The sequence below is a fragment of the Rhinoderma darwinii genome, chromosome 3 (genome assembly GCF_050947455.1).
Source record: "Rhinoderma darwinii isolate aRhiDar2 chromosome 3, aRhiDar2.hap1, whole genome shotgun sequence".
In the NCBI taxonomy this organism is placed as follows: Eukaryota; Metazoa; Chordata; class Amphibia; order Anura; family Rhinodermatidae; genus Rhinoderma; species Rhinoderma darwinii.
The window spans coordinates 194,211,258-194,224,135 of NC_134689.1; the positions used below are offsets into that span (position 1 = coordinate 194,211,258).

The window sequence follows — 12,878 nt, forward strand, 5'->3', positions numbered from 1 at the left end:
CTTTGTGTACCCAGGACTAATAGACAAATGTGCGTTACCTTTCCCATTCTCAAGAGGAAGTGTTCCATGAACAGTGTGATACTGTCAGCAATGGTTGGAGACTGTCAGTATGTAGGGACACAGCCCTTTGACAAGGGGAATCGTAACAACCTATTTGTAAATTCTCGCACAAAAAGGTAGTGTTCACTATAGACACGGCAGAGCTGCGTTGGGGAAGGGGGGCCCAGGGCCTATGGTCTACTTAATTTGCCACTGATTGTAGCATTAACATTACCCTTCACTGGAAATAAAAAGCCTAGCGCACACACTGAAACACAGTCCTACACCCAGGGGCATAAATACCAGGGTTGCAGTGGAATAAGTTGTACCCTGGGCCTGCAACCTTGAAGGAGCCCAATAGGTCCCTTTGTCCCATAAAAGTATACAAGTATCATAAATGACAAATAATAGTTGGGGGCCCTTTTACTGATGTGACATTGGAGCCCAGAAGCTTCAAGCTATGCCTCTGCCCAGACCATTATCCCTCATCCACCAAATTTTACAGTAGGCACTATGTATTCTGGTAGGTAGCGTTCTCCTGACATCTGCCAAACCCAGATTCATCCATCAGACTTTCAGGAAGTAAAAAATGTTTCATTACGCCAGAGAACACGTTTCCACCACTACAGAGTCTGATGGTGGTGTGCTTTACATCACTCCAGCCAATGCTTGGCATTGTGCATGGTGATCTTTAGCTTGTGTGCAGCTGCTTGACCATGGAAACGAAAGTGATGAAGCTCCCAATGCAAAGTTATTGTGCTAATGTCACTTCCAGAGGCAGTTTGGAAATCGAGTGATGCAACAGAGAATAGGCGATTTTTACACATTACGTGCTTCAGCACTTGGCGGCCTCACTTTGTAAGTTTGTGAGGGTCTACCTCTTTGTGACTGAGCTGTTGTTACGCCTAGACACTTCTACGTCACAATAATAGCTCGTCAAATATCAAAAATTTAATGACCTGACTTGTGGCAAAGACCGCATCCTATGATAGTACCATGTTTAAAGTCATTGAGCTCTTCAGTACGAGCCATAATACTACCAGTCTTTGTCTACTGAGATTGCATGGCTGTGGGCTCTATTTAATGCACCTATTTGCAATGGGTATGGCTAAAATACCTGAACTCAATAATATATATAGGTACGGCAATAAAAAAAAGAAACATTTTTTTTCCCAATGCTTTTATTGTGCAACAGTACTAAAATGTAAAAAACGCTACATATTTTGTAGCGCCATGATTGTAACGACCAAGAAAATAAAGTTAACAGGTTACTTATACTGCAAAGTAAACCATAAAAAAAATCCTCAAAAAACAATGGTGGAATTGCAGTTTTTTCTTAATACCCCCCATCAAACAAATTTATAAAAGTTCATTAATAAATAATGTGTAACCTAAAATGGTGCCATTAAAAAATACAACTTGCCTAGCAAAACACAAGCCCTCATATAGCTGTCAATTGATACATTAAAATGTTATGGCTCTTGGATTAAAAAAAAAACCTTGGTTCTAAAGGCCCGAAATAGGCTGTCCTTAAGTTTGTTAATGAGGTACGATTTATGTTCAGTACTATACAACATTATATTATGTATGTCGCCCTCTTGAGGCTCCTCACTATTATCAAGATCAGAGAGCCACTGGATAGGGTGACTTCCTGCAGCATTTCCTGGTAATATCAACTTATCACCGAGAGTTTTGACAGTCCGACCTGACTGCTGGGATAGCCTCCTGTTGAGAAAGCATTGTCTAGTTGGGAAAAGACCATTAAGCAAGAGAAGCAACATGGATGCCAGATTTTAGTAAAAAAAAAAAAATGTACTAGCCTGTATTAAGAGAACACAGAAAGGAGAGAGCTTATAGCCAGAAGGATATATTAAACATACAAAATGTATTAGTAACATATACAGGAATACAATTATATGAAAAATATATGTATATGATACAATATATTAGAAGGACGAGACTCTAGAAAAAAGTTTCAAGGAGCAGATATCGGTAGTATCAATATACAGATTGGGTTAGCTATATTGTCAAAGAGGCAAAATCTCTTAAATGTATTTAGATGTATCCCTTTCCTAAGACTTAGTCAAGCCTACATAGTCCTAGCATCAAGCTAAAATAGTGATTGGGAGAGAGAGAGTGCATTAGACAAGGCTTACCCATATTGAATAGCAGTAATGGTCTGATATGTGCTCCAGCACAAAAGCCCCAACGCGCGTTTCGCTGTAGTGTTGCTTCCTCAGGGGGAGATGTGTGTGTGTCCTGTGTCTTAAGGCCCTTTTATACTGTATGGTTCAACAAGAAACAGTCGATAGTTGTCGGCGCATGCCCAGAGCCACGACCGGAAGCGAGGACTGCCCCACTTCCGCCTCCAAATGCTGGAGCGCACATCCGGATACCCGACGCGTAGCGGGATTTCCGGGCATGCGCAGTGCATCTAAAGAGACGGAGCGGGGACAGCATCGCAACCCTGGTCGGATCCGGGCATGCGCACATATCACACTGACAGGTAAGTAAAAGTGTATGTCTATGTGTAATATGTGTGTACTGTCAACAGTCGTTTTTTTTAAATTAATGTTTAATTATTATATGTTGTTACTTTATGAATGTTAAGAGTATCGTGATAGCATGTATTACGGTGCATAAGTGCAGGAAGAGAAGGGTTACAAAATAGAATTACTTTAAAAATAGCGATCTAATGTGAAAACCCATTGTAAAATCAGAATTAATACTTGATTGTACCAATGAGTATATATAGTGAAGATAAGTGTGACCGGGGTTTTTCTTGAATGTATATTGGGTATACAAATAAGTATAGAATCACTGTACTCGGTGTTTGGTTTGAAAGGACAGGTTTATTGCCTACAATATTTGCAGGCTGATCACCCTAAATGGTAATTAAAAGAATACTAATTGGCAAACAAAAGAAAAAAACAAGAAACACAGTAGAGTGTAGCAGCAAATGCGTGAAAAACATATCTAAGACAATAGTATGAACTATTGATATGGGGGGTGAACGTAATATGTAATAAGTGAATGTAATCAAAAGACGGGATAAGGTACATCCTATTAAATCGCTGTATCTATCCTCTACAGAATGTTACATATTTCAGAGGTACAAAAAAGTACTTTGATATAAATAAAAATAGTGTATGGTGAATATAACAATCCAGATACAAATTAATAACTAAGACAATTACAGTCAAAAGCAAGACAAACGTATACAAATTTTTACACATTTTTTTGGGGGCATACATCCACAGCGCATAATGGCAGAAAATATAGATGGAAACTACTGGAAGGTCTTCCAGACCTTCCCACATTTGGGAGTATAGAGAACATAAGTCTACTGTTTGCCCACATTCATATCATGGTTATACAACATAGACAGTGTAGATAAAATATTGAAGAAAAATCTCCACATAAGGTATCATAATATTATACACTCATACAATACAATGCGATAGATTCGGTATTCTTGTTGTTCCATTTTCTAGATGGTAGAAAGAGGATTAGAGACATCAGTCAAAAGAATTCCGGGCAAAAGAGCATACAGGAACATATTTTAGAAACCTAAATAAAAGCAAAAAGTTAGAAAGAATACAAAGAGTAGAAATAAACAAAGTTTTTAAAAATTACTATAAAAGTAAAAAAGAGGCAGAGACTATAGAAATGGGACGAAGCTCAGAGTTTCATTAAGGCCATATGGTTTCATGGATCCGACCATCACGATCCATTTGCATTCCCTTTGTGACAGGGTTTTCTTCACGTTACCCCCTCTGATGCCACAGTGTATTTTTTTCAATACCACGTATTGACAGAGACTTGGGGTTACAATTGTGATATTTTTTGAAATGCCTAGGTAGAGTTTTGAGACTACAGAGGTCATCAATTTCTGCTGCTTTGGTAATGTCCCGTACATGCTCCCTGGTCCGGGTTCTTAATTCCCTGGATGTAAGTCCAATATAAATTTTCTGGCAGCCACATGTGGCGTAATACACCACATGTGTACTGCTACACGAGATGTACTCTCTGATCTCAAATTGTTTACGTCCATCAACTGACGCAAAGTTGGTCGCTCGACATATATTGCTACATGCCTTGCAGTCACCACAGGGATAGCAACCCTTTTTTGGACCACGGGAGCCAAATGGACAGATCTGACGAGGTATATAGTGGCTCTTGACCAAAAAGTCCCTCAAATTCTTGGCCCTTTTTGCCGTCATCATTGGTCTTTCTGGCAAGGTCTGAGCTAATGAAGGCTCGGATCTTAAAATTGGCCAGTGTTTGTCCAATATTGCCCTCATCTGGTTCCATTGTCTGTTATATGTGGAGATAAATCTTATTGCCGGATCATTAGATTGATGGAGTCTGGGTCTCAAAAGATCATTTCTTGGTGTATTTCTTGCTCTCCCATATCCGGTTTTGATCACTCTATTGCTGTACCCTCTCTCCCTAAATCTCATTTTAAGATCATTGGATTGGTTCTCAAATAGGGTATTGGATGAGCAGATCCGCCTGATCCTCAGGAATTGTCCAACCGGGATGGCTCTGATAGTGGATGGAGTGTGGGCCAATGAAGCATGCAGCAAAGAGTTAACTGATGTGGGTTTACGATATACATCGGTGTGCAAAAAGCCGAAGTCATCAGTGAATATCTGTATGTCCAAAAATTCAATCCTCTGTTGGTGATATTTATATGTCAATTTGATATTATATGGATTTATGTTCAGTTGCTGCATGAAATTCATCAGCCCAGACTCCGATCCCTGCCAAATAAAGAAAATATCATCTATGTATCGTAACCATAGATGTACATGGTCCGCGGCACAGGCGCCATCCCCATGGAAAATCTGCCTCTCCCAAAAGCCAAGAAACAGATTTGCATAGGATGGCGCACATGCTGCGCCCATAGCTGTACCTTGTTGTTGCAAGTAGTAACAATCCCTGAACACAAAAAAATTGTGACCAAGGATAAATTTAAGCAATTCCAGAATCAATTCGCATAAGGAGCCATCCCGGTTGCCAGTCCCGAGGAAAAAGCGGACCGCCTCTATTCCATCGTGATGCCTGATGTTTGTATAGAGCGACTCCACATCAGCTGAAACCAAATACATATCTGGTTCCACTTGGATCCCGTTGATCCTACACAGAACGTCCGTCGTGTCTTTAACAAAGGAGGGTAAATCATTTACCAAAGTTTTTAAATAATAATCAATAAATTTACAAACCGGATCACATAATCCGTCAATCCCAGACATGATCGGGCGTCCCGGGGGGTCAACGGGATCTTTGTGTACCTTTGGTAGGAGGTATAATGTAGGGACTTTTGGGTCAATGGTCATCAGACCATCATAGATCTTTTTAGGGATAACGCCCCGTTCAAGAGCCGTATCAAGGATTATCTGCAGTTCCCGTGAGAAGCGAGCTAGGGGGCTTGAGCATAGTTTCAGATAGGTCTGTCTATCATGCAATTGTCTGAATACTTCTTTTTCGTATTTGACCGTTGGCCAGATTACTATATTTCCCCCTTTGTCAGCGGCTTTGAAGACGATGTCATCCCAAGTTTGCAATTCCTTAAGGGCATTTCTTTCTTCCCTTGATATGTTATCGTTAGACCTAAATGTGGACAGTTTCTTAAAGTCGTCCACGACCATTTTGGTGAAAATCTCTATCTGTGGGCACAGTGACAAAGGGGGAAATCTAGTGGATCTAGGCACAACTGAGGATGGAAACGTACCTGATGATTCAGTAATTTGTTCACATAAAAGGTCCTCCAATGCTTTTAGAGGTACGATTTATGTACAGTACTATACAACATTATATTATGTATGTCGCCCTCTTGAGGCTCCTCACTATTAGCAAGATCAGAGAGCCACTGGATAGGGTGACTTCCTGCAGCATTTCCTGGTAATATCAACTTATCACCGAGAGTTTTGACAGTCCGACCTGACTGCTGGAATAGCCTCCTGTTGAGAAAGCGTTGTCCAGTTGGGAAAAGACCATTAAGCAAGAGATGCAACATGGATGCCAGATTTTAGTTAAAAAAAAATAAAAATTTACTAGCCTGTATTAAGATGTGAAAAAAAGGTAAAAATATCTAACCAGTTCTTACCATTTGGAAACTGTGTCTGTGTGGACTTTTTTCTAAAATGTCCTTAAAGCGACTGTAATATTGATCGCCTAGCCTTAGAATAGGCCATTAATATCTGAATGGTAGGGGTCTTGTACCAAGCACCCCCACTGATCAGCTGAATAAAGGTAACCGCAGTGCTCCAGTTAGCGATGCTTACCCTTTATTGTTTCATGAGGCACAGCTCTGTACATTTGGTTGTGGCTGTGTCTGGTACTCCAGCAACGGATACGAAATCTCGCGAGATCACGGAGCTAAACGAGATTTGGTTTCACTTGCCAGAATCTCACAAAAAAAGAGTCAGAAGTGTCAGGATTCTGAGTACACATGACGTCCAGGCTGGATGGTCATGTGTATTCATTATCAGGACACTGTAGTAATGTTAGGGCTTGTGTATGTAGCAGCACATAGCGATATAACTATATCGCTAGTGCAGTGTAAATGAATGGAGAGGAGTGCATGATGCTGATTGGTCAGCGTCATGCACTCCTCTGTACAACGCCCACTTGGTCGAAAGTAAAAGTACGCCCACTTGGGAATTAAGAAAGCTCATTAGCATAAACCAAAATCGCTCCTAATGTTGTGAAAAAAGATAGTTTTTTTAAAAATAAAAAGCATTACTGTCACCTACATTACAGCGCCGATCTCCTTATGTAGGAGATAGGGCACTTATAGTGTGGTGACAGAGTCTCTTTAAAGTGAATGGAACTAAGCTGCAGTACCAGGCACAGCCACAACCATACATACGGTGCTTTGCCCAGATAAACAATGAAGGGGACGCAGCACTTGATGCAGCCCCACAGCCACTTCATTCAGATTATCAGCAGGGTTTCTGGGAGTCGGACCCCCATGATTAAATAATAATAAAAATCCATCATTATGTCATGTCAAAAAGAAACTCACTCACTCACTCACTCACTCACTCACTCACTCACTCACTCACTCACTCACTCACTCACTCACTCACTCAGTCCTAGTTTTACAAATGGTAACTACTAAAAAAATACTTCTCTCAAAATTATTATCTTTCTCATTTCACAGGGCTTAAGGGTGGATGTTAATTACTCATTCCCTGTCCAGATCTGCGATATACCTTGCAGTAAGTATCACTTCATATTATTGTAATTAGAATATACTTACTAACAACACTTTTTTTTCATGATCAGAAATGCTACAGTGTTTTCTACAGTCCATAGCAGAGATAAGTGTATCTTGAACCTGTACTAAAAATTTAAATCTGCTGTCATGTAGCACCAACTTCCACAATAGAGAAAATTATAATAAGATATGCATGTCTGGGAGTTGTAAATATAAAAGGGTAAGGCCACATGCACACGACCGTAAAAAAAAACTCAGTTTTTGCGGACTGCAATCGCAGTCTGCAAAAATGGACCCATTCACTTTTATTGAACGCGGACACCTTTCCGTAGCGCTACGGGTGGGTGTCCATGCCGTAGAAATGTTCCGAAAATTATGGAACATGTCAGTTCTTTTACATTTTGCGGGCCATGCTCCCATACTTTGTATGGGAGCACGGCCCGAAAATGTGGGTGGTAGTCGGCGGCCGGCCGTGATTGCGGGCATGGTCGTGTGCATTGGGCCTAAGTCTTCTCATAGCAACCCTCCGGTCCATACATTAATCTTACTCCTTTGATTTGTTATCCCTTTCTTATTCTTCTTTTCTTTATTTTTATGTATCACTGTTCCCTTTTTCTTCTTCTGTCATGGCAGCCGTAGACCTAGACTACCGTAATCACACTATGTAATTATGTGTGCATGGGTATTCTGGGACCCTCATTTTGATTTTCCTTATGGCACAGCACTGATTACACCAGCACATTGTCCAACCTAAATCTTTCCTCGCTATATGCTGTACGCTGCACTATGGGCACGTAGGGGAAGCAGAGCACTTGGGAGACTGGGCAGAGAGAATTCAGTGATGTCACTTTCTTAGTCTTACTGCCCACTCAGCGGCATATCGCTGGGAGGACATGATGGTGGGCAAAAAGAAAAACAAGTTATTGTACTGGGGACTAGATTTTATGGGGATCGCGGAGGTTCTCTTTAAAGGGAACCTGTCTGTAAGAGAGTAATACTTCCCCTTTTCATATCGTGCTCATTATTGTTTGCACACCCCTTCCCCTATGTCCCCGTCCAGTGTCCCCTGTCTGTCCGGTCTCGGTTGGTCCCTTCCTTATGTGGTTCTGTTCTTCTACGTCCCTCTGTGTGCCATGGGAGCTGCAGTGACCGCCTGGGTGAGCTCACAAGCAATGGACAAGCATCTGTGTTTCAATGGTGATGGTGCCAGGAGGCATCGCAAGTCATGGCCGCAGCATCCAGCAGGAAGGGGTGGAGGAAACCTTCCCATGATTTGCAGGGAGGGCTGGTGAAAGCCTAAAGTGACGCTGGACCGCATCGCTGCATGTGGAAAAACAGAATGAGGAAGATGCAGGGGGAATTATGAAAAGGAAAGCAAGAAGGAGGAGCGGAGTCAATGTAGTGGGTGCCATATTAGGTGCCATGGGAGTGTGCTGGTGGCCGGAATACAGTCAGGCCCCAGAATTGAAGTATTCCAAAGGAAAGTTCCTGATAGAGTGGAAGTCCTAGAGGAGTAGAAGCCTGGGAAGAGAGAGAGAGTACAGAGTGCTACTGAGTGCCTGTGCCTGCCCAGGAACTAGAAAAGTGTGGCAGCGAGTTTGGAATAGCATAGCTGGAAACTGAGTCTCTGGCAGAGGTCCGCTGGCAGGTGCGTGTAACTGCTTGTCACTGATGCTCTCCTACCTAAACACTGAGAATGCTGTAAAATGTTAAGTAATGCTAAGCATCTGATGGGAAGCATAAATTATACTGTTGATGCAAAGTCTTTAGAATGGGTCCATAAAGAAACAGTTCTCCTAATAAAAGACATGGACTCAGAACTGTGTGTGTGTGTGTCACTCAGTGGCTTAAGACTGTACCCTGAGTGTTGTGGAAAAAGTATACAACATGCACGTTGCACTTATGCGGTCGAGGAAGTTTGGATTGGTGAAGGTAGTGGCCACTGTGACTCATGGAGGTGCAGAGCATTTCGTTTTCAAAATGAGAGGTGCACCCTAGGCATAGCAGGGCAAGCTGTGTGGTAGAGGGTAGCACCTCAGCTACCTGTGGCGGCACGGTTGCGGCTTTGTACCCTGCAGTCACTTAGGCGCAGCCCAACTTGTTAAAAACTAGTGCATAATTGAGATCCCCAACCCCACTTGGTGAATAAAACCTGTTGCTACTGCAAACCTCTGTGATTATAGAAGAAACAACAATCCGTTACATGCCACTAGGCTTGGAGTCCCTAAATCACCATCATGTCGTTATTCAGCTAGGTTTTAGTGTTCCAAACAAGCCTACATTGAAACCGGCTGTTTAAGCATTAATCAGGAAAATAACTTGCACAATACTGAGATTAGTCTGAGAGCGGCATCGGGCACACGCACATAGCACACTTGGCGCCAAGGACAGTACACTTTGCATACTGTCGTCGGCTTTGACTAATTATTGACTTGGTTTGAAGACTAAACCCCAGCTAAATAACAACATGCTGGTGGCTTAGTGTCTCCAAACTTAGTAACAGGTTCCCTTTTAAGCTTGGTTCAGTGACTAATACCTGTTATAAAACATTGAACTTTACACTGCCTCACTGGCAAATAGTACAATATTTTGTCACAGCCTGGCCACTATCTCAACTAAACTTCCTCCTGTAAAGAATTGTTTTTCCTCATTTGTCTTTTTAGAGAAGACATTTGCTGAAGGGGAAGTCTTCATCTCAGCCTCTTGGCCCATATCCATAAACCCGTATGTTGTTCTAATTGTGGCCTTGTATGCACTACAATTATTATTCTCTAGAAAACCATGGACTTGTATTGCCCAAATATTGTGAATATGTTTGCAAATAATATATATTCAAAATCTGGAGTCATTGGCCCACATTTAAAAAGCCGTTTTTGAAAGTTTTTAGCATATACTGTTCCGCTAAAATGTCGCAAATTATGACACACAACGTTTCAGCGCCGAAATTTGCTACCTTTGTCATCACTTAACAAATTTGGAAAGTGATGAGAAAAGTTGGTGTGATCTCCATAAAGACATAGATTAGGTCTAGATTCCTAAGTAAAATAGTGCAATAGATTCCTAAAGGAAAATAGTGAAAATTTTTAAGCAAATCCATTTCTAATCATAGCAGGCGTAGATTACATTATCTGACTGTCAAACATAGTTTCATATCCATTTTATAGGTAACGGGAGATGTCGAAACAGCTGAGCATGCTTGGATATGCCATAAATGTCTGTTATTGGAATACCTCTTTAAGATAAACTGTGAAAAGCGTATAATAAAAAAAATATAATGACAAAATTGCTTTTTTTTATTTATTCTGTCATTGTAAAAAATTATAATAATGAAATAATAACATATATGTGCCTCAAAATTGAGCCTAAGAAATCTCATCCCACAAAAAAGACTCAAAAACAGTAGCTACAGAGACTTAAAATAAAAAAGTTATGACTGGCAGAATGCGAGAAGATAGGGATGCAATAATCATGTGGCTTGTAGCTCCAAACAAGGGAAATCCTGATCCTACTGTGGACAGGAGCCACTGCTCCTTGCAGCGTTGAAGTCCTGGGCTCAATTCCAACCAAGTACAACATCTGCGTGGAGTTTGTATGTTCGCCTCATGCTTCAGTGGCGTAGCTATAGGGATCGCAGCGGTCGCAATTGCGACCGGGCCCCGAAGCCAGGGGGGCCCGCAGCCCCCCGCACCACATCAATAAAAAGTTACTAAAGTAACTGAGGCCGCGAGCCCCTGTTACTATAGTAACTACAGTACTTTCCTTCCTGCTTCCAGAGCACAGCGGAGGTCCTGACGTCACAGCGCTGTGCACAGCGCATGATGTCACAACGCTATGTGCCACGCACAGCATCCTGGTCCTGGATAGAGTCAGGACTTCAGCTGCGGTTGAAGAAGAGGGTAAGATTATTATCCCTGTCTGCTGAAGTTGATTGGCAGGGTCCGACTCCCGGGACCCCGCCAATCAGCTGTTTTGAAGGGGCCGCAGCGCTCGAATGAGAGCTGCTTCCCCTTCATTCCGGTCACTTGCTCACATTGTGAATCCGTGTCGGTGATTCACAGTGTGAGCGAATAAGGGAAATGAAGGGGAAGCAGCTCTCGTATGAGCGCTGTGGCCCCTTCAAAACAGCTGATTGGCGGGGTCCCGGGAGTCAGACCCTGACCCATCAGATATTGATCGCCTATCCTGAGGATAGGTCATCAATGTTTAGGGACTGGACAACCCCTTTAAGCCTACTTGTCACAGATTGTGTGATTCTGTCTGCTGGGCCCTGTATCTGAGCCAATCACATGGTAGGCTTAGATACATGGCCCATGTGTGATTCTGTCTGATGGGCCTTGTATATAAGCCTACCACATGGTAGGCTTAGATACAAGCTCCAGCAAACAGTAATCTTATACTGTATAAGATTACTGTCTGCTGGACCCTGTATCTAAGCCTACCTTGACAGACCGTATCACACATGGGCCCTGTATCTAAGCCTACCACATGTGTTACTAATAGTTTTTTTGTATTTTCTTACAGGTGCGGTCATTGGACTACGTCAGATTCGAGGACTACTTCGATGGCGGCTTTTTTTATTATCAATAAAATGTTTAATGAGGGTTGTGTGGGGGGTTTTTATTTCAATAAAATATTTGTTCTATGTCTTTGTGTTCTATATTACTACCGCCTTAGTAATGGCCGCCGGCTGATTGACAGCATCCATTACTAAGGCGGGGCTTAGTGTTAGCCGGTGCAGAGGCTAACACTAACCCCCATTATTACCCCAGTATCCACCGCCACCAGGGGTGCTGGGAAGAGCCGGGTACGATCCAGTACGCTCCCAACTGTAGTGATGGTTGGGTAATGGGGCGGCCGCAGGCTGGTACTATCAGGCCGGGACAGGCCAGAAACAGCGGCCCATCCCCCCCTGATAATGCTAACCTGCTGCTGCTGCTTTATTGTATCTGGCTGGATATGAAAAATGGGGGGCCCCACGTCATTTAAAAAAAAAATAATAATAATTGGAAAGAACGATGTGGGGTCCCCCCTAATTTTCATAACCAGCCAGATACAACACAGCAGCAGCCTAGCATTACCGGGGTGTGGAGGGCCACTGTTTTTGGCCTTCCCTGGCCTAATAATACCAGCCTGCGTCCGCCTCGGTGCCCGACCATCACTACAGATGGTCGGGTACTTGTTCGTACCCGGCACTTCTCAGTACCCCTGTTGGCAGTGGGTACCGGGGTAATAATGGGGGTTAGTGTTGGCCTCTGCACCTGCTAACATTAAGCCCCGCCTTAGTAATGGAGGTTGTCAATCAGCCGGCGGCGATTACTAAGGCGGTAAGAATAAAGTTTAAAAAAATACAAGGACAAAGAATTTATTTTTTATTGAAATAAAAAAACACACACAACCCTCATTAACCATTTTATTGAGAATAAAAAAAACGCTGTCATTGAAGTAGTCCTCGAATCCAACGTAGTCTAACAACCGAACCTGTAAAATAACACAAATACACAAATATAATTAGTAACACATAAGAAAGCAAAACAATTATTATTCTTACCTTTCCTGTGTCCAGTGCTGGAGCCGCAATGTCAGAGAGCTGAGCCCTGTATCTAATCCTATC

The 12,878-nt window shown here is 42.4% G+C and overlaps 1 protein-coding gene across 1 annotated transcript in view; it reads left to right on the forward strand.

Annotated features, from left to right (window-relative positions):
- IL17REL (interleukin 17 receptor E like) overlaps nt 1-12,878 on the forward strand; it is a 199,303-nt gene that overhangs the window by 157,134 nt on the left and 29,291 nt on the right. The window contains exon 15 of the mRNA XM_075859407.1: nt 7,211-7,268. Coding sequence (XP_075715522.1) covers nt 7,211-7,268 — 58 coding nt within the window. The remainder of the gene's footprint in view (nt 1-7,210; nt 7,269-12,878) is intronic.